A 21,974-nucleotide genomic window follows, 5' to 3' on the forward strand; every position below is an offset into this window, starting at 1 on the left:
TTTGTAATGTTGCCTCTGTACACCACCACAGTGGATTTAAAATCAAACAATCAGGATAGGACTGACTTTCAGCTTTAATTCAATGGGGTTAACAAAATATTGCACTAACTGTTTGGGAATTACTTTTTAGAGGCTTAGAAGTCACTGGACAAACTAAAAATTTTAAATATAAGGATTTAAAAATTTTTTTTATGTAGGATGCCACCTGTCCATAGAATCCAATCGTGAAATTTCTTCGCTACTAAATATTCCACAGTCAGCTGTTAAGGGTATTATAACAAAGTGGGAGCGATTGGAACAGTATCTCACCCACAAAGTGGTAGGCCACATAAAATCACAGAGTGGGGGTCAGCGGATGCTGAGGCACACGGTGCGCAGAGGTTTCCAGCTTTCTGCAGTGTCAGTCACTACAGACTTCCAAACTTCATGTGGCCTTCAGATTAGCTCAAAAACAGTGCTTAGAGAGCTTCATGGGATGGGTTTCATGGCAGAGTAGCTGCATCCAAGCCTTACATCACCAAGCGCAATGCAAAGCATCAGTTGCAGTAGCGTAAAGCACGCTGCCACTGGACTCTAGAGCAGTGGCGACGTGTTCTCTGGAGTGCCAAATCACGCTTTTCCGTCTGGCAATCCTATGTACGAGTCTGGGTTTGGGGGTTGCCAGGAGAACGGAACTTGTCTGACTGCATTGTGCCAAGTGTAAAATTTGGTGGAGGGGGATTATGGTGCGGGGTTGTTTTTCAGGAGTTGGGCTCAGCCCCTTAGTTCCAGTGAAAGGAATTCTTAATGCTTCAGCATCCCAAGACATTTTGGACAATTTAATGCTTCCAACATTGTGGGAGCAGTTTCCTGTTCCAATATGACTGCGCACCAGTGCACAAAACAAGGTCCATAAAAACATGAGTGAGCGGGTTTGGTGTGGAAGAACTTCACTGGTCTGCACAGAGTCCTGACCTTAACCCGATAGAACACATTTGGAATGAATTAGAGCGGAGACTGTGAGCCAGGCCTTCTCGTCCAACAGTGTCTGACATCAAAAATACACTTCTACAAGAAAGGTCAAATATTCCCATAAGCACACTCCTAAACCTTGTGGACAGCCTTCCCAGAAGAGTTGAAGCTATTATAGCTGCAAAGGGTGGGCCAACATCATATTAAACCCTGTGGATTAAAAATGGAAAGTCACTCAAGTTCATTTGTGTGTGAAGGCAGACAAGCACATACTTCTGGCAATATAGTGTAGTTTATTTAGATTTTTTCAGCCTAATAAAGACCTCCCTCTCTTGTATCTCACACCTCTTTGGACCTCATATTGAGAGTTCCACTTGAAAGCTACAAAATGCAAATTCAATACTTGGAATCAATTCCAGTTATTTTTTTCTGCTTAATTCATCATGGGATAACAAGGAAACATTACTCATCAGCCATGAAACTGCTTGGTTCATGCAGTACTTTTGTTAAACCCCTTGAATTAAAGCTCAAAGTCTGCACTTAAGTCGCATCTGGATTGTTGGATTTAAAAATTCTGATGTGGTGGTGTGCAGACAAAAAATGTATCATTGTCCAAAACCCTATGGACCTTAGTGTGGTTTCAAACAATAATGCTCAGTACTCATGTCTTGTCCTTTATATCCAGCTCACATCTGACACCAGCTTTATCAATAAGAATGTAACATTTAACAATTTCTTTACCCCTCAGCTAATCACACATTAGCATTAACAAAATACAAACATCTTGATCTTGGCTAGTGTGGTTATTTTGTGCCTCTCTTTGCAACTATGTTGCATTTATTTGCACACATAAAGCACAAGAAGATTTTTTTTTTTAAATGAAAAAAGGGTAGCAATTTTAAAAAGGCATACTACAACAGCAACAACAAAAATCCTATTTCATCACTGAGGTAAAAACACAATTGGAGCATAGATGAACAACCAGTAAAACTGGTAAAATAAAAATGCCAATAATAAAATTTACATGAGATACCTGCAATGTTAATTGCTCATAACAAAGTGTACCTTTTTTTAGCAGATGGTTGTCGGAAGTCTCCACAGGGAAATTAGGGCCTAATTACCTCTTGTTAGTTCTAGATTAAGGTCTAGAAAAGCTTTCTTTATTTGACTGGGTCCTAACTGTTTAAAGAGAATCTAGGTTGCAGGTTATGTACTTGGTGAGAACATAAATTGTATTACTGTAAGTATGAATAAAAAAGTTTTTTTTTTCCTTCCTTTCTGAAGCTGTTTATTTTTGCAGATGTGTAGAGGGTCTGGATATATGAAAACACCCAGTGTTTTACAAGGTCACAAAAGATATTGAAGGAATACATGTTAGCTATAGTAACCTTGTAGACCTTGGCTCCAGGGTTACCAGTGTTTTTCTCCTATTTGTTACAATACTTTGGTCCACATTAAAATATCTCAAAATCGTCTCGGTAGATTTATCCACATGACATTTGGTGCCCATGAAGATGAATTCTAGTTACTTTAAAGATCACCTTTTTCATCCTGTATCATATCAACATCAGTTCAACTGAAACTTCGACATTCAATGTCCTCACATGGATTTTAACAACTTTAGAAAGGGTGGCAACTACATCCCTAAAATCCACTTTTCCCACAGGGAAAACACAGGCTCTCGTCATCCATTTAAGTGCAGGTACCAACAAAATGAACCCTAATTTGTTGCTGTTTATAGGTTTTTATAAGGACATATGTGCGAATGCAGGTGTGTGTGTACTGCTTAGGTAAACAGGTATCAATTGGTTCAAACTGGCATGGATTTCAGGTGGCTTGAGGTGGGCCAGTTGGTTGCCAGGGAACCAAGTTTGGTGTTGCTCATGTTACTCAGATCTCCTCTCTCCTATCTGTCTCTCTTTCTCTCTGTGTCAGCACCTATTGGAAACCATTTCAAGGACCAGCAGAAGACACTTCAATTTAAAAACCCTTTTTAGTTTTTAAAATCAATTTCTCCCCACTGTCAACATTTCCAGGTGTCGCTTGCAGGCGTCTGTGGCAGTCAGGATGCAGCTGGTGGTATTTAATGCTCTCTCCTCTGCTCTGCTGATTCTAGCCGTGATCCCTTCTGTGTATCTACAGTCAGGTATGGCTCCATCCATATGCTTTTATTTTCTTACAATGTGTGCATTTCACTATATTTGTGTGTCTTCCTAAGCTTGCATGTGCTGTCTATTCTTCTTCTTCTTTTTTTCTTTTTTGCAGTCTGTTTTAATCTGTTGTCTTACCTCATTATTACCTAATTTCTTATTTACTGTTAAGATGGTTTGTTGTTCATTATTTCTTATGCCGATAAGGAGCACAAATGGGAGATTTTAAGAGGAAGCAACCATCTTTTTTTTTGTTGTTGTTGTTGTCATTACAAAATTTTTCATCTTCTGATACTGTCCAAACTTAAAAGAACCTCTTACAATAATGAAGATGCACGAGTGTCTTTCTGTGGGAGGATCAATGGATTGGCCAGTCAATTGGATTTTGATTGACACTTGCTAATTAACTGCCGGTTTTGTCCCTCCTACAGATTGTTCTCAAGCCCAGTCATGTGACGTGTGTGTTGGCGATTCCATGCTCAACCTGACAGGCTGCGTCTGGAGGCTTTGTCCAAATGGTGACACACACACACACACACACACACACACACACACACACACACACACACACACACACACACACACACACACACACACACACACGCACACACACACACACACACACACACACACACACGTGACCTCTGATAGTAATTCAATCATCGGAGCAGCTGTAACATTAGCTCCCCTGGTTTGTACAGCATCGCTGAATTATTCAGCATGCCAGCCAACGAACGAACACACTGAAATGCTTCATCTGTCTCCCTCAGGTAATGATACAGGCATGTGCATTAGGGGTGATTCAGCAGACAACGCCATGAACTGTAGCTGGACCAATGTGTCTGAATCGTGCACAGGTATTAAAAATTGTGCAGAGAGAAAAATCACATCAAGTGTTTTTCTGCCACCTCAATAACCCTGTTACATAATTCATTCTCCAGTTGTAGAGACTGTTGCTGCTGGAGGAGGTGAAGCCATTTCAGGTAAATTGAATCAACTCTGCTTCACCATCCCCACCCCCTCTTGAATCAGACGTCATATCTTAGTCCCATAACAACTGACTAAAAGATTCCCTAAAGGCAATCAGTCATTTTCATCCGTTTAAACACAGAACTCTGTCCTTTCCCTCAAGGTGATGATAACACCAACTCATCTCCCGAGTTATCGCAGGCCAAGTTCGACATGTCCAGCTTCATAGGCGGCATCATACTCGTGCTGTGTCTGCAGGCAGGCGGCTTCTTCGCCATGCGCTTCCTCAAATCCAAAGAGCAGAGCAGCTACGACCCCATGTGAGTTTATGCATGTAGGTGTTGGAAAACGGAGAATCTCGCATGTTTGTGCAAAACGTGTGAAGGGATGGCATGTTGGTGCCACAGCAGCCTCTGGTGGCAGGAATCACCAACAACACACACTGCACCGTACAAGCACTTGAGCATCTCTGGCTGTGTTGTTTTGATTCTGATCACACACATCCCCATCAGTCTATTCATACTTCTGTCTGTCTTCATGCAGAGAGCAGCCACAGTAAAGACAAGATAAATGACAGACAAGCAGACAAGGGCAGAGAAGGACAGCAGAGCGGTGACTCATCTGGTTATGACGACAAGATTCACTCCCCACCCTCCTTTTTTTCCCCCCCTGTCATTTTTGGTCTGGTCCCTGTGTGTACCCCTGGGGGATGGGTGTGTTTGTAAGAGGACATATTCTCCAAATACTGCATTGTGTAACAAGTGTCTGTGCGTGAGCTCACTGTAGTATTTACAGTTCACTATTAGTGTGTTAGACGCACAGTCTGACAAGAGTTTGATTTCTGGAGCATTTCATGCAATGGCTTTGTGATCAAATCAAAACAAAGCTTACATCTTAACCTACAAAAATGTAGGTGTTTATCCATCTATAAACAGCTTTTCTATATTAATTAAGCTGTTTCAACTGTAAACAGTGTGGTCCAGTTAAGGGTGATATAATTAAATGCAGACAGTAGTTCAGACAAGGTCATGATAAACATCTTGCCCATCATCTAGGAGTACCTTTCTCTTTTTGTACATTTTGATAACTTTCTAGAGTTTTTCTGAAACAGAAAGTACCAGATGTTAACCTGCAGTATATTAAATAATTGAGTAATATAACAATTATAATAACTGAGATCCTAAAGGCCTTCTCACAGACTGTCATAGCTCTTTTTGTCAAGCTGGAGTGCTGGTGCTGCTGCTGCTGCTGCTGCTGATGCAGGGACAGTTCTGCCTCGGTGCCTTCTGAAAAATTAGCCTACATTTATTACTACACAGATTTAGATTCACTAGCAGAAACTGGGGTACTTCAATGAGAGGAAAATCATGGTGGAAAGAATCTGTAGGCTGCTTTATTCAGTACTTATGTTTGACACCCCCCCCCCCCCCCCCCTATTCTAGTACTGCACTACTTTGAATTGGATGCTCTTGTTTTTTTTTGTTTTTTTTTTAAACTGTCAGTAGTTCAGACATTTTCTCTCTCTTTTTTTAAACAGACTTGTATTCATGGAGACAAGATGTAATTTGATTCCTACAGATTTATAATACACACATGAAGTTTTACCATTTAACTGCTGTTATATAACAGTTTAAATAGATGTGATTCTGTTGAAATAATATTCATGTTGGTTAATTTAATTAATGTGATCCGTTGGATTTTTTTTTTTTTTGTGATGCCACTGGATTTCCTGAATAAACTATGAATGAGAACAGGGGTCTCTCAATGTGTGTTTTCTTGCATACAAATGAAGATCTGGTAAGACCTAACCACCTTAGAGATTATACAGTATGTGGCAATACCAGCAGAGGGATTAAATATGATATGCTCAAGACCGGGGGCGTGTTGATAAAAAAGTCGCCTGTGCACATACTCTATCTGGGTGTCAGTATAGACCTGACAGAGCACTGATGGAAGTTTTTAGGGGAGCAGCATGAGGGGTAAGTTGGATGCTTCGGTCCCTGTCTGAGCCTGAACCTGCAGGCTTGAATAAGCCCACACAAAAAAGCTTTCCCCAACTGAGCAGACTGTGGCTGCCATCCAAGTTTTGTGACAAAGGACAGAACTGGGCCTTTTTTCACTCTGAATTCACCCTCCCCCCTACACACACACACACACACACACACACACACACACACACACACACACACACACACACACACACACACACACACACACACACACACACAACACAACTTAAACTGAGGCTGGTTACATGTATAAGTCTGTCTTCCTCTTCAAAACAAGCAGAATACTCTAGATTTGTGTGCATGTGAGTGTGTGCACAGTAGAGTAGGTAATGTCAGTGTGTGTGTGTGTTTAACAGGTGTGGACAGCCACAAGGAGAAAGATCACATCCCACCTCCACCCTATCGTTTGGTAAAACATCCGTGTGAGTCATGTCACACAGTCAGACAAATACACCGTATCAGTTCAGACACACACGCACACACACACACACACACACGCAGCTTCACAGTTGAGAGCGGCTCCTGTGCGGACTAATTCTAGAGGGCGTGTTCACTCCGTTTACTCAGTACACAAACGTCGAGGTACACAAACACACCGCACTCAGGAAAAGTTTTCATGAAAACTTTTTCCCAGATGGAACCAGCGGAAGCTGTCAAATAAGGTAACCCGTTCCTTCTATGTATTTTTAATAAAAGGGAGAAGAGAGAGAGTTTAATCTTTAATCTTAAAGGGCAAAGTTGCGACAGGTGTTTCCTCTCTCGCGGTATATTCGTGATGAGAAGAGGTGCGTTGGTCTGTGTGCTCTAAATGCTACTTCGTGCAAATAAACAAGTCGGGAAAGTTCAGCAATTTAATTAGGCCTGCCACAACAGTCTTAAAAACAACTGCTCAGTCACTTTTAGATTTTTTTCATGAACCTGTATCACAACAAAAAATACCGAAGGACTACTTTATGGGGGAAATAATACTAAAAACATCATTATTCTTGTTATTCGCTGTGTTTCGTGAAAACTAGAGCACTCGATACGTGACGTTTTCAACCTAACCATTTACAGGCGAACACCGTGGCGCGCATGCGTTAACTTCTGAAAAGTAACTATAGCTCAGGCATTGGGGACACAGACATAACAGTTATTACATGCAGTGGTGCAGAAGGTTAACTTATCCATCTCAGCCTTACATTAGCTGACAGCTACTACAGTAGCAGGTTTTCATTAACCTTTATTTTAACGTTTTTTAGTGTAGTTTTCTTTTTTTTAAAGCTGTGTACAGTAGAGTATTTAGAGCGGGGGGTGGGGGGGGGGTGGGGGGGGGGGGGGGGGTGGAAGTCATTGAAGCAGACAGAAAAAGCTCACCTGAAACAGCCTGCGTCCTCATCCACTAATGTAACAGATCAACGACTTCAAAGGGTACTACTGTACCCTGACAGTGTAAAGTGGTCACAAGGTAAACATGAGTTGGCTTCAGGTGACTTGAAGAATGAAGAAACACACACATATAATAGAAGATTTATTATGTGTTTCCTCTCAAACATTTCATTATTTGAAATAATTTAGAATACTTTGGTATACAGAGGAGTTCATGGTCAGCTCAATGACTGCAAGGTGCCCAGGTCCTGAGGCTGAAAATCCAGTCCAAAATCGTCACCCCTTCACCATAGTACAAGACAGCTGGTATGATGTGTTTAAGCTGATGTTCTCTGTTTGGTTTTCTCCAAACATGGCTGTTATATCCCTGAAAAAGGACTAGGGGATGAGGGGAGGAACAATAGTAAGTCCGGGAGAAAGAAAGAGTCAAACAGAGCAGATTGTAAAAATAATTTTATTAAAAAGCCAACTCAAAGAGATGGCTATGCTGCTCTATCAATTAAACAAAGGACATCAACAAACTAAAAAATGCTGAGAATCAAGAAAATCGTTAATAAACCAAAGGAAAACACTGCTGATAACTGCAGGCACTAGCTACTCACCATTAGCTCAAACACACCACTAAACACACAGTCGCATACTGTCACAGTACACATCTACCTAATTTGCTGGCTGAGAAACACAAGTATGCACTAGTTGGTCAAAAACACAAATGACACACCTAAGCTCACCACAGGACTGAAGCAGACCCACACTCAGAGAGAGTGAGCAGGTTTTCACCAATTTTTATGCTGCTGGGTGGCTGCTTGCTGAGTGGAAGCAGCTTAGCATTGGCTTCATAGAAGAAATGAGTGGCAGCTTAAGTCAGGGGAGAAGGAAAACACTCTCACTCTCTCTTGCTCTCTCACTCTCTCACACACACACACACACACACACACACACACACACACACACACACACACACACACACACACACACACACACACACACACACACACGCACACACACACACACACAGCTTGCTAGGGCGTGACAGTAGTGCTGTGCATTATGGCCAAACATCTCCACTTTGGTCTTGTCTGCCTACATGTTCTTCTTCGACAGAAGAGGCTTTCTCTTGTTTGGTAGCCCTTCCAAACAAACGTGTTCAGTCTTTCTCTGATTGTATTGTCATGAACTCTGACATTTAATATAGTAACTGAGACCTGGAGAGTCTGTGATGTAGATTGTTTTTTTTTTTGTTTTTAATTTTTTTTTTGCAGTTTCTCTGAGCATTGTGTGGTCTGACCTTGGACTGAGGCATCCACTCCCAGGAAGATTATGGTATTGTGTTAACATGGAAATAAAGACCAACAAACTTCTGAAACGTTTAATTAGCAGCACTTGGCTGCCACTCTTAATTCTGATGGACGCCGTAACAGTGTACTCAGTTTTACACAGGACTGATTAGAGTCCTGTGAAAACTTTGTTTTGCACATGGCTGTAAGCAGACAATGTTTAATACTGGTAAGGGGGTATACACTGTGTGATACACTGAAACACAGACTGTCTTCTGACTATTCAAAAAAACCAAAAAAAACAAAACATTTCCATAGAACAATAGATTTTAAATGCATTTCAATAAACGTGACAAATTGCACATTCAGCTTATATTATGATTTTAATATTTAATGAAAACAGTAGGACAGGTACTGTTTATTTGTTTAATGTGCAAACACAATCTTTTCTTAGAAATGGAAGGGAAGCAGGGTGACTCACCACTTGACTTGAGCCACCTGACAGAGGAGGAGCAGACCTCCATCCTGCAGGTTGTACAGCGTGACTTGGAGTTACGTCGCCGTGATGAAGGGCGTGTAAGGTCAGAGGTGACTATTTACTAGAGCCTAACTGATACTATAATTGCAAATCTCTTCCGATGTGTGTAAATGGATGGGATAAGTCCTCTAAAATATATTACTTTCTTTGGTGCTGGTGCAAAAAGTAAGATATGGTAACTGACAACACACAAAACGTGATTTTCATCCTCACCAAACCCACCAAATCATTTGTTTCATGCCTGTGGTAAAAATGTTTTTATCACTGCTTTGAATATCTGATAAAAATCTTGAAGTATCTCATTGTTAATGTAAATCAGAACCTGGCAGGTCACACTGTATCTTTTTCTTATATACTAAAGTGTCATGACAGAAGTGACAGCAGCGACTGTTTCTGATGTACATCAGCTGACTTATGCAGGAGGTTGTGATTGTTTTCCGTTTAACCCATCTCTCTGTTAATGATGCAGAACCCTCGAGCAGAGAGAGACAAACCCAACACACCTGCGCTTCCTGTCAGGAGCATGGTTCAGCGAGGAGCGCAGCAAACGCCATCATAACTGGATGTCGGGCTGCGACCTCGTACACTCCACCATACGCCACAGGAAGACAAAGAGCAGAGGTCAGTTTTCAGGTCATGAAGTGCTACTATCAGTGGCTAGTGGGACTGTTTTCCTACCACTGTAGGTATATGCCAGTGATGGCTCTGTGGTTGCTGACAGATATACCCCTGAATGGACTTTTCAATGGAGAGAGAGAAGACAACAACAACACCTCACCTGAGACTCAAGGACATGTGAAGGACTACAAGGAGGAAGAGAATGGAGGGTTAGTGGGGATGACTGAGACAAAACTGATTAATTGTAACATTTATGTGTAGCTGCATCTCCAATTATTTGTTTTCAGGACTCAAAATTTGAAACCTGTACCAACACCCACAGCAAACGATCCCATGTCGCAGGTCTGTGTGCGCATTCTTTTTTTTCCCTTTTTCCATTCTTGGAAATGTGTTCCAATAACCATGAAAATACCAATAAATTACAGGGTCTTCAGCACAGTAACAGTTCCTCATCATCCAAAGGTATGAAATTCTCTCCCCTACTGTCTCTGCACCTCTCTAGCCATCACTTAGTAAAATTAACCGACTGTTTTGCTCATAGAATGTGAAGCCAGAAGTAACGGCCACTTGGAGGAACCTGAGGTGATAATACTACACACCCACAGATTATCGTGACTAATGGTTCCGGCAAACACTTTGTTGAATTGGTCTTTATTCTACCTCCTATTCACCAACACTGAGTCAATATTTGTAATTTTTTCAGTCTATACATTCATTAGACATAGCTGATGGAGCACTTCAAACATTATTTGTATACAGTAGCTGCAGAAAGTTTCACAACTCATCTATTTATGCACCGTTTGTGTTGAACATTTAATTCTAAATTGACAAAATCATGAGGCTATGTTACAGATGCAACCAAAGGAAAGGAGAAACTCAGCAAGACTTGTGCAACATATAGTATAGAGGGGTTGCCACAGTTAAGAATCAGTTTTAGGAACAATTGTTATTTTTTTAACTTTAACAAACATAACAACAAATCAGCAAGACTACAGTGCTGTGCAAAGTTCTTGGACCACCCCTCATTTCTTTATATACAGTATTGCTTCCAAGGAGCCAGACTTTCTCATATTTTTTTAATGTGATTTTGAAAGTATTTCTCCAGGCTTTCTGTAGGTCTTTTAAAGTTTTTCATTAGCTGCTCTTTCGCTCATTTTGTGGCCCAGTCCCTGTACTTGACCATCTTCAGAGGAATTTTTTTTTTTTTTTAGTGTTGCTTAATAAATGTACCTAACTAGTGTTGAATCTACATGCAACAGACAACTTAGCAAATATAAAAGGTACCACAGTTTGACCTGACCAGACCTTCTTGAGAAAGAGAGACGGAGAGAACAGGCTGAGGTATGCCAAATTACCCAAGAACTGGACTGAAAATCAGTGGCAACAGGTCTTATGGAGGGGTGACTGTAGCTCAGGAGGTAGAGCAGGTCACCTACTGATTGGATGGTTGGCGGTTTGATTCCTGGCTGCTCTGGGCTGCATGCCAAAGTATCCTTGGGCAAGATACTGAACCCCAAATTGCTCTCTGATGCAAGCGTTGGAGTATGAATGTGTATGAATGTTAGACAGTAAGTACTTAGCTTAGTTACTCATGAAAGTGCTTGTATGAATGGGTGTGAATGGGTAAATGTAAACGTGTTGTATTAGCGCTTTGAGTGCTCATACCGAGTAGAAAAGCGCTATATAAGAACTAGTCCATTTATGGAGTGATGAATCCAAATTTGAAAATTTTTGTTCAAATCATCATCAATATGTAGAAGGTCAGGAGAACGAGTGTCTACAGCCACCTGTAACACAGTAGGGACCCTGCCATGGTTTGGAGCTGCATTTCAGTCATTGGTGTTGGAGATCTTGTCAAAATTGTTGGAATTATGAACACAGAAAAGTATCATCAAATATTGATCCACCATGCAGTACCATTTAGAAAGCATCTGACAGGCAACAGCTTAATTTTTCAGCATGACGATGACCGCAAACACACTACCATTGCATTAAAAGAATACCTGGATAGAAAAACGCACAATGGAACAACATCAGTTATGGAGTTGCCTCCCCAGAGCCTGGACCTCAACGTTATTGAAGCATTGTGGGAATCATCTTGACAGAGAATGGAACAAAAGGCAGCCAACATCCAAAGCAGAGCTTTGAATGTCCTTCAAGAACTGGAGAACTATTCCTGAAAACTACTGAAAGAAAGTACAAGAAAGCTTGAAAGAGAATTCAGGCTGTGCTGAAGAATAAAGGTGGTCATACCAAAAATTGACTTTCAAGCTCTTTAGAATTGCACAAACTCTGTTGCTGCATTTACCTTATACTGTATTTCCATGTATGTTTACACATTGCAGTCATTTCCCATTTTCCTAACAAAATACAAAGAAATGAGGAGTGGCTCAAGGCTTTTGCACAGCCCTAAATATGACTCTGGAGGCCAACAATACACTGTGCTGTAGGACCCTGAACCCAGACCTTCCCTCCATAAACTAGTTACACAGTGAATAAACTAGATGATCAAACAAGGCCAGAAGAAAACTACCCAGCCTGCATCCTTGAAATTTGGAGCTAAAAGAGATGGAGGATATGAGAAAAACTGACAACTTAAAAGTTAGAAAAGAAAGGGAAAAAAAATCCAAATTCCTTACACATTATAATTGTCATATCTTTCCATAACATTTAAATATAGATTTATGACACAAATCTGCGCACACATAAATGTACTGGATGTACTGTATCCACATATACAAACATGATGGAGTTTGGAGCTTCAGCTATGTAATCATACACTAATGTTAAATCTATTAATTGTGACTTTCCTATACTCATGCAAAACAGCCAAATACAATAAATTAGCATTTGTTTTAAAGCAGTAGCGGGCATATTGTTGTTAGGTCTTGTGTGTAAAGACAGCTGCTTAACAACATACTTGCAATATTGCTAACATGTTTAGCTTCAGACGTCTGAGGAGTGTAATTCTCACCAGACACCCTTTAAATGGTAAGAAGATCACATTAGATTCATATCTGACAACAGACAGGCTGCAATATATGATTGCCTGGGCCGATAGATACGGGGCCCATCTTCTGTACTGTCAAGTGTAATTCACTATGTTGGATGTAATTTATAGCTGGGACTTTAAAAAACAGTACAGAATGGCTGTTTGACTATATAGTGGGGGAGTGGATTTTCTAAACACATCTGGGAACTTACCTGGAAAATGTAATTGACTGGATAAAGTTTAGAAAAGCATACACTTGTACAGTCTATATATCCAAGATCATGCAGTTCCTGGTCAACACAGAAGAATGATACTGCCACCACTATGCACTCTTGCAGAGAAGCATGGTGGTGGCAGCATCATGCCATTGGGTCGCTTCTCAGCAGGTGGCAGGTTCAGGGAAACTGGACAGCACCGAGGGAAGGTTGAATACAACCAAATACAGAGAGGTCATTGAGACACCTTCACTTTTAGTATACTCTTCAAGGAGTACCCAGACCCATGAGTTTTGGAGACCTCTATATCATCAGTGTGAGGATTTTTTTTTTCCCTGAAAAACCCGATACATACAATCAGACACATGCAGTGTTACAGTGTGCACTAAATTGTACAAAAATGCTAGATGTAGCAAAAATGATACAAATTAAAACTCATATATGCAAATTGATATTTAAATTTTTTTTAAAAAAAAATTTGATAGGAGGTTCAATAAACACTCCAGTTTCACAAAATTCTAATTTTCTGGCAATAATTTCATGGTTCAGGCTTTACAGGGTTAAAGAAGCAACCTGACACAGGGATAAACAGGTCACCTTTCAGCATATCAGTGAATCAGGATTGCTCTGAAGTTGCCAAGGCAAAGCCTAGAACATTGTATTTCACTAGACTTAGTGAAATCTGCATGGAGAAGGCAGCAAAGTGGTTGATAGATTCTATTATTATTATTGTTGGGTCTTTACCTTACAATATAAAGCGCCTCAAGGTGACTGTTGTGATTTGGTGCTATATAAATAAAATAAAAGTTTAATTTAATTTCTGTCCAGTTGGATGAGTATGAAAGGATCTTCTAAAAATAATGCTAGAAATAATCTAGATGTTTAAAGCCAGTACAGACTTATCCAAGAAGACTCAAATCTGTAATTACAACCAGAGGGTCTTCTGTAATTGCAGCTGTGGTTAATTATGGGCCTGGGTACTTTTGTAAATGAGACATTATTATGGTGTATTGAGTGTATATTGATGGGGGAAAATGTCAGTTTTATTCATTAAAAAACTCCTCCAAAGTATACTAAACGTGAAGGAGTCTCAGTTGTTTAAAAAGTAAATGACATTTATTGAAATGACAGATAATTTGTGTTTAATTATAATGCTGCATAAGAACTGTGTGTGTGTGTGTGTGTGTGTGTGTGGTGTGTGTGTGTGTGTGTGTTTAGGAAGACTTGATTGACAACCATAACGGGGACACTGACTCACTGAGCAGCCTGACAGAGACAGATCCCTCTTCTCTGAGAACTAGCAGCTCCACCAACAGCCTTCATTCGGGCTATGTGGTACACACACACACACACACACACACACACACACACACACACACACACACACACACACACACACACACACACACACACACACATTTGGCTAATTGCCTATTTGGCAACACACGATGACTCAGCTCAGGACAATGACGTAGGAGCTGATCTTTCTTTTGCGTGTGCGTGTTATAGCTCAGTGGTAGCATGATGAGTCTGTTCAGCTCGGGGGATTTCGGAGTGGTGGAAGTGAGGGGCCGTATCCAGTACTCACTGGCTTATGACAACCAGAAGGAGGAGCTGCAAGTCAAAGTGTATCGCTGTGAGGACATTGCTGCAGCACGCAAGAACCGCTCTGACCCGTAAGTGACTGTATATGTGTGTGTGTGCGCATGTGACAATACATATTAAATCAACAATATCCCATCCCATACTGAACCAACCAAACAACGGATGTGTGCTTTTCACAGATATGTAAAAACCTACCTCTTGCCAGACAAGTCAAATCACAGTAAGAAGAAGACTTTGGTGAAGAAGAAGACCCTAAACCCAGTTTATGATCAGACACTCAGAGTGAGACTCTCTCTCATTTGCATATTACATAAAGTGGCAATCACAGAAATCCCCCATCTGCTATTTGTCTCTCAGCTCTCCTTGTTGCTTGCAGCATGCACCACAACCATTTAAAATACAGTTTCGTGACAAAAAACACTCACAATGTATCTTATTCATCACAAAATGAAAGGTGCTCTCATGCTTTTTCCTTCACTTGTCTGTGTCACTCTATTGTGTAATAACTGTGCATTTCTTGTTATATTCTTTCAGTATAAGGTGCGGGTAGGGGAGCTGCGGAGTCGAACCTTGAACCTCTCTGTGTGGCATGCCGAGCCCCTGGGGAGGAACGTATTTCTCGGGGAGGTGGAGGTGGCTTTGGCGCTCTGGGACTGGACCTGCACACAGCCTCTGTGGCAGGACCTGCAGCCACGGGTAGGATGGACCTGGCATCAATGAGTTGCATGCAAACACACAGTCGTGTAGTTGCATAAATTAGTGTGTGTGTTTGAGTGCTGCCAGATAAATATTTACCAACCCACTGTTGTGCCTGCATCTACATTTGTTTAGTATCTGAGTGTCTTTGTAGCAGCAGTTATGGCAGCTTTGTTGGAGACAGAATGTGGGGAGGTGTCTCTTGTGTCTGGGAGAGCTGAAGGGAGAGGAAGACATGCTGTGAATTTCAACTAGGTTTTATGTAACCTTAATCTTTCCCTGCTTCCACAATTCTGCCCTTTTCCTTCTTTCTCTTTCTTGCTTTTTCCTCTGACTTAATCTTTTTATTTTATGTGCACCCTGTCACAGGTTTATCTGAGCCCAGACTCCATTAGCAGTCGTGGGAACATCATGTTCTCTATTAAATTCATCCCAGAAGGATATGAAGGTTAGCAAAATACATACGTACAACATGAATGCACATTATATCTCAGTACCACAATCACCTGACTCTTATACATTGGCTGTGTATGTGTGTGTTAAGGTGGTGGTTTGCCTCTAACTGGAGAAGTTCACATCTGGCTTCGGGAGGCTCAGGGTCTCCTGTCCAACAAAGGAGGCGCTGTTGACTCCTTTGTTAGAAGGTGTGTCAGCTCTGCACCATATTTCCTGATATTTTGTCATCAGTTATCTACTCTAGCATTATTTTTAAACAGCACATTACATGTAATGTTGCATGTTCATCAGTGATTGTAGAGTTCCTCATATTCATATTTAGTCCAAACTTGACGTGAGGTGAAATTCAAAGTAAAGTTTCATGACGTCACCATGAGAATCAAACACAACACCTGATGCAAATATAAATTCAAATTCAGTGTTGTGTCCTTGTGCACCTCTGGACTGCTTCCAACATGCGTACTAAACTTAGCGCAAAAAAGTAAGGAAATTTGTGTTTGGTTGATTATTTCTTTGTTGTAACAGTGCTTCTTGTCAATAACTCATATAGTTGGGAAGCCTGTTTATATCCCCTTAAATGGTGCCACATTTGTAAGGGAAATTCATTTGTGGGTTGAGCAGCAGAGTTGAGTATGTGGGTTGCGCCCATGAAAACTTGCCAAATCTTCTCTGCCACTGCCAAACAGCTTATTCTGCTATTGACGCTTTTTTTTTGAGCTTCTGGTACCAGGTGCTGACAGTCAGGCTTGTTATCATTGGAGGTAATCTCAGTGCAGAGAGATATTGAAATGAGATTCTGCAACTGCTGGCAATCCCACATGTCCACAGCCTGGGAGCAAATTTTATCCTCCAAGATGACAATGCTCGTCCCCATAGAGCGGGGTTTATCAGAAACTATCTTCAGAGGAATGGCCTGCCTACAGTCCTGACCTCAACCCCACTGCACACTTAAAGTGTGCTTGTGTGTGCTGTTCATGCCAGAGTGACCAACACAACCACATTGGCTGACTTGCGATAAATGCTGGTTGAAGAATGGGATGACATCCCACAGCAGTGTGTGACCAAGCTGGTGACCAGCATGAGGAGGTGTTGCCAGGCTGTTGTGGCTGATTATGGTTCTTCCACATGCTGGTGAGGCCCCTGTTTGTTAAATGAATAAATTGTTAAATTGCCAGTATGTCTTGTTAATTCAAACGTCAGTCATCCAATCCAATAAATGACACCAAACAAGAGTCAATAGCAAAATAAGCAGTTTGACATTGGTAGAGAAGATAGATTTGCAAGTTGCGAGTGAGGCTGGCGGTGAATAATAATTTGTCGATGTGTCCAAAAAACCTCCTGCATTTTCAGTTGTGTGCCGGTGCAGACAAGCACGACAAATAGGTGGTTTCCATCAAAAACACAGTATGGTAAAATAACCTTAGTAAAATAATAGATCAGGGCTCTTCAACTCCAGGCCTCCAGAGCCCCTGTCCTGCAGGTTTTAGATGTGTCCCTGATCCAACACATCTGAATCAAATGGCTGAATTACCTCCTCAGTATGCAGTCAAGTTCTCCAGAGTCCTGCTAATGACTTCTATATTTGACTCAGGTGTGTTGAAGCAGAGACACATCTAAAACCTGCAGGACAGGGGCTCTCGAGGCCTGGAGTTGAAGAGCCCTGTAATAGATTCACATGGTCAGAATGGGACTTATGTATAACAGTTAAAAAAATAGAAGCCACAGTAGAAGTGGTCCAGAGGTGCATAAGGAGATAACTTTGAAGGGGAGGTTGGCCAAATTGAAATCAGGTATGGTTTTTAATTTTTTTTTTAATGGGCAGAACTTTGCGATTGTATCTCATAAATATCAAATTCATTCCACATACCTAAAACTTCAGTCTTTAAGTAACCCTGCATTTACATGCTCTACACCCCACAAGCTACATACTCCCAGATGCAAGTCGTCAGAGCAGTCAGAAGACCCGAGTGGTGAAGCGCTCCATCAGTCCTACCTACAACCACACCATGGTATACGATGGCTTCCATACCAGCGACTTGAGAGAGGCCTGTGCTGAGCTGACAGTCTGGCAACGTGAAGGGTTAAAGACTCATATCCTGGGAGGGATCCGCCTAAGCTGTGGAACTGGTTAGAATTATACTGTACTCTACATTCTAATAGTTTAACTTAAATTCACATTAAAAAAAGACCTCTTGTTTCCACTATCACTATATAACTGTTTAAGTATATAGAAGAAGTTTACGTAAGAGAAGTACAGACAAGTAGTACAACATTGTAATAAAGTCATATTTTTAAAACATTTTTATTCCTTATGTATAGATTCCAGTTTCTTGTTAATGTTACAAGTAAATAACTAATTTGCTCACATAAATATAAGTCAATCATGTTGTGAATATCATAAGAATACAGTATAAGAATACCAGAATCAGGTAGAAGCAGAAACTGACTTTAGAGTGACCATAAACAAAGGTAACAGCTTCTATTGATAATTTGAGTGTGTTTTGCTGGCTTTGTTATGAGTATGCAATATTGATAAATGGTAAGCTTGGTCAATTGCAGGGGCTTTCTCTGCATGATATGTCATTAAAACTTTGCCTGCAATACTATCCAAGAGTGATTAGGAACTGCATTCCTTCCTCTTGTCTCCCTGTCTGTTGTTTGTCTCAGTAGTTGACTGGAGGCTCTGACAGGATCTCCTTTTCTTTGCGCTAAGCTTTTCAAGCAGTGTCTCATGGGTGCTGCGATACTTCATAGGTTTGCAGGAGGAAACCACTTCCCGTGTTCAGAGTTGGAACATTAATGCAGTTGTTGCACTGTCTCAGGCTTTGTAGACTGTGTCATGAAAATCTATTTTGTTTTTCTCTAAACTGGTGTTTAGTTGAGACACCATTACAGTGAAGTGCTTCATACTGAACTAATGCCTGCTGGCATGTCAGACATTTCAAATGGTCGTGTCATCAGAGCGAGGTCACCTCGCTGGTAATGCAGTGTCTGTGTTACTGCTGTTGCAAAATATCCCTCGCCCACTTGGTTGCTTTTGAAATCTGCCACACAGACTGCAGGATGGATTTAGTTGGTGTCACTAATGACATACAGAAAACATAGTTCAGTTGCCCTCAAGTAGTTATCCTCAATACCGACAGTGTTGTTTTGCTCATAGATAGTGTTACTGTGCTTGATACAGAGTGGGAAGCACTCAAGATCAAATCACTCTGTATTATGCCTCACTGCGAGGAAGGTGATGTCAGAGTAGTGGTGGGAAGTAATAGCTTTGAAGGATTTTTTTTTTTTTTTGCATAGACAGATTTTGAACAAAGTTTTTTCTTCAGAGGGCAGGGTTGACTCCTGAAGACTTTCGAAGTTGTTTGTTGCTGCTGATTTCAGCTTGCAGGCTGTAGTCACGATTTCTCAATGGCTGTATGGTATTTTCTGTAGAATTTTAGTCTGTTGCTTCTTCAAGTGAGCCTATGCTAAATTGGGGAGACACTAATGCACTTGCTTTTATTTTAACAGGCGAGAATAAGACAAGGAAATAGAATGTATGTGCATGGACACGCAGGGAGTGTGGTCAGTTTACATGCTTTTGTGTCCATGCCCTCTTTAAGAAAAAGAGCTTTGGTGACGTCCACAACATAAATAATGACCACACCTGTGGGGTTTCTTTAATGCTAGGTCAGAGTTATGGTGAGGCCGTCAGCTGGATGGACTCCACTGAAGAGGAAGTTGCTGCATGGATGTCCATGATTGAGAACCCAAACCACTGGATTGACGCAACGCTGCCAATCAGAACGAACCTCGCCCGACGGTCTGAGTGACTCAGCAATGTCCTGCACTCAAATGCAATCATTTGTATGCATGTTGCTCTAATGGTTGGACTAAAGGAAAGCCATCTTTATATCAGAACATTTAACCTCTTTGTCGCAGTGATACACTCACACACACGTTTTTCTTTTGTTCAAAGTATATACTGTACATGGCACAAAAACACAAAAAGCAGTGGTATAATATTATGCCTTAATGGAGTAGATTGGAAATATTTTGTTTTGAAATCAAATGTTCCTTTTTTAATGTGTATTTCTGTTCAGTCTAGCTCTAAAGAGGCATTTGTAATTGAGTGTAGAGTATGAAGTAAAATCAAACCTAAGTGTCCCGGGTTAGTTGCTTCTCTGTGATAGAATATAACGAGCAGGGGTAGGAGGTCTTTCTTTTTAGAAGGAAATAATACTTTCATTGATATTTCAAGCTCAGTCTCAGCCCTTTCAAACTATTTAGGGCATTTAAGAAAATCATGCCTGATGATGTTCACTGTGAGAAATTCTCATTCAGATAACTGTATTATTATTATTTTTATATGTATATTTTTAGGCATCATTATTGTAAATGACTGGGAAAATCCTTGCAGCTGAATGCATTCACCCATTCCTTTTGACTGAAGAGCTGACTACCACCTTGTGGTCGGACTATATACAATTGTCAACACACTTAGCAAAGTACAGAGGGCCCAGTGAAGACTAAGGTTACAGGCATGAAGAGCGAAGAAAAGGTCCTGTAGGTTTCCTTCACATCAGCTATTTTTCTTCATATTTGTCACCAAAATAATTTATTACACGAGTCGTGAGTCAGAACTCGCGTCCAGGAGATGGCAATATTTACAATACTTTTTCAAGCTGGAATAACAGTCAGTGTCTGTGTTTTGTCTCTTAACATTTGTGATTCGTGGATTTTACAAAAGCTGCACCTTTCTTGTTGACACCATATACTGGAAGTCCAGTATTATTGGTGTTACTGTGCTGCACTTTAAGGTTGTTGTTCAAAGAACTTCTGTAGGACACTGTGTGATTCTAATGTTTTTGGTTTCATAACAAACACTAAGCTCTCGTAAGACCATTCTGTCTTTATTTAATTAAGTTTACTAGTTTATTACTTTTTATTATTGCCTTGGATAGTTGTGTCGTTATAGCTCTGTGTGGCCTGCACACGTTCACCGTTGAGGATTCTTTCTGAGAACTGCAGTCTGTTTGAAATCTGCTTCACAATGCTGTCTGCTTAAAATAATGTATTAATCTTCTGCTCCTGTAAGCTTTTCGTCATGAGAAATTACAGGTTGTCCCTGTTCTCTCCTTGATTCATTTTTCATGTCTAATATAATATCTAGCTGAGAGACATCAGCTGAAAATTACTTCTAACACTAGCAGGTCTACAGTGTTGCATTATCCTTGACAAATTAAATTAAACTCCTTGTGCAGTTTATTTTGGGGGTTGTGGGTGGATGTACTCTCCTTGTATAGCTGTTTAAATTAGCATGATGGCTAATATGTGTCAAAATTCACAACTCACTATTTAGACCCTTAGAATTGCCCCTTAAGTCATCAGATATACACTGCTGTGAAAAAGTATTTGCCCCCTTCCTGATTTCTTTTATTGTTTTTGCATATTTGCCACATTTACATTTTTTAGAACAACAAACAAATTTTAATATTAGGCAAAGATAACCCAAGTAAATAAAAAAATGCAGATTTTAAATCTTTAAAAAAAACTATCCAAAACTATAAGTGAGGTCTACCAAAAGCGTATTGATGACTAACCTATCATACAACGGTCAACCATGGTGGTGGTAGTGCGATGGCCTGGGGCTGCTGTGCTGCTTCGTTTGATGATCTGAAACAACTGTGACAAATATGGAGGAAAAAAAGAGAACGGAAGAGGCTAATATTTTTTCACAGCACTGTATACTGGAAAATGCCCTTTATGCATGTAAAAACATACATTTTATATGAGGAGATCTTTATTTCATACAAATTAAATGTTTAAATTAGCTTGGGCTATAATACACTTACTGAGTAATGATGATGTAGTTATTTTGAGTTATACAAGTTTTAGTTTAAAACTTAATTTAGATCGCTTATATAAAATATCTTTTTTTAGTTGTTAGAACTGTTTCCATGGCTTTGATGAATCTGATTAAAGGGATATTACAGTATTCTTCCATAATACCAGCACTTTCTTTTCTATCTCTTGAAAATCACCGTGCCTTGGATGGTAAATGTAATATTAATTTCCTTAAAAGTAATTTATTTCAGCTTTATTTTTTAAATATTTATACTTATGCTTACCTATTATTTTTTTTTAT

At 40.3% G+C, this 21,974-nt stretch overlaps 3 protein-coding genes across 6 annotated transcripts in view; all 3 read left to right on the plus strand.

Moving 5' to 3' along the window:
- The window catches only part of wasf2 (WASP family member 2), a 28,752-nt gene extending 14,470 nt beyond the window's left edge, over nucleotides 1-14,282 (plus strand). The window contains exon 10 of one of the 2 annotated variants that reach the window (XR_004020559.1): nucleotides 14,254-14,282. The gene's annotated coding sequence lies outside the window, so the exon portion shown is untranslated. The remainder of the gene's footprint in view (nucleotides 1-14,253) is intronic. The other variant, XR_004020560.1, reaches the window with a different exon arrangement.
- cd164l2 (CD164 sialomucin-like 2) lies at nucleotides 3,019-4,740 on the plus strand. Its single transcript, XM_030740836.1, has 6 exons — nucleotides 3,019-3,097; nucleotides 3,533-3,619; nucleotides 3,872-3,958; nucleotides 4,043-4,084; nucleotides 4,234-4,390; nucleotides 4,614-4,740. Exons 1-6 carry the CDS (start codon nucleotides 3,019-3,021, stop codon nucleotides 4,627-4,629), a joined length of 468 nt encoding a protein of 155 aa, XP_030596696.1. The 3' UTR covers nucleotides 4,630-4,740.
- On the plus strand, nucleotides 6,606-21,780 carry sytl1 (synaptotagmin-like 1). Of its 3 annotated transcripts, XM_030740832.1 has the most exons (16): nucleotides 6,655-6,741; nucleotides 8,710-8,770; nucleotides 9,179-9,305; nucleotides 9,732-9,883; nucleotides 9,984-10,089; nucleotides 10,168-10,222; nucleotides 10,306-10,342; nucleotides 10,422-10,462; nucleotides 14,306-14,422; nucleotides 14,597-14,763; nucleotides 14,872-14,974; nucleotides 15,227-15,388; nucleotides 15,758-15,836; nucleotides 15,933-16,032; nucleotides 17,766-17,971; nucleotides 19,517-21,780. In XM_030740832.1, exons 3-16 carry the CDS (start codon nucleotides 9,181-9,183, stop codon nucleotides 19,657-19,659), a joined length of 1,593 nt encoding a protein of 530 aa, XP_030596692.1. In that variant the 5' UTR covers nucleotides 6,655-6,741; nucleotides 8,710-8,770; nucleotides 9,179-9,180; the 3' UTR covers nucleotides 19,660-21,780. The 3 variants fall into 3 exon arrangements, with proteins under 3 accessions (XP_030596691.1, XP_030596692.1, XP_030596693.1); XM_030740831.1 differs by lacking the exon at nucleotides 8,710-8,770 and having other exon boundaries at nucleotides 6,606-6,741; XM_030740833.1 differs by lacking the exons at nucleotides 6,655-6,741; nucleotides 8,710-8,770 and having other exon boundaries at nucleotides 9,199-9,312.
- The last annotated feature ends 194 nt before the right edge of the window (nucleotides 21,781-21,974 follow it).

Source organism: Archocentrus centrarchus, chromosome 11, assembly GCF_007364275.1.
Source record: "Archocentrus centrarchus isolate MPI-CPG fArcCen1 chromosome 11, fArcCen1, whole genome shotgun sequence".
Classification (NCBI taxonomy): domain Eukaryota; kingdom Metazoa; phylum Chordata; class Actinopteri; order Cichliformes; family Cichlidae; genus Archocentrus; species Archocentrus centrarchus.

What these genes read in the sequence shown, in the direction of transcription:
- cd164l2 (XM_030740836.1), top strand. Translation starts at nt 3,019, where the DNA reads ATGCAGCTGGTGGTATTTAATGCTCTCTCCTCTGCTCTGCTGATTCTA. An exon ending in TTCTGTGTATCTACAGTCAG is followed by an intron (nt 3,098 to 3,532) that starts GTATGGCTCCAT and finishes TCCCTCCTACAG; the next exon opens with ATTGTTCTCAAGCCCAGTCA. An exon ending in AGGAGGTGAAGCCATTTCAG is followed by an intron (nt 4,085 to 4,233) that starts GTAAATTGAATC and finishes CTTTCCCTCAAG; the next exon opens with GTGATGATAACACCAACTCA.
- sytl1 (XM_030740831.1), top strand. Translation starts at nt 9,181, where the DNA reads ATGGAAGGGAAGCAGGGTGACTCACCACTTGACTTGAGCCACCTGACA. An exon ending in CAGTTCCTCATCATCCAAAG is followed by an intron (nt 10,343 to 10,421) that starts GTATGAAATTCT and finishes TTTTGCTCATAG; the next exon opens with AATGTGAAGCCAGAAGTAAC. An exon ending in CGCAAGAACCGCTCTGACCC is followed by an intron (nt 14,764 to 14,871) that starts GTAAGTGACTGT and finishes TGCTTTTCACAG; the next exon opens with ATATGTAAAAACCTACCTCT.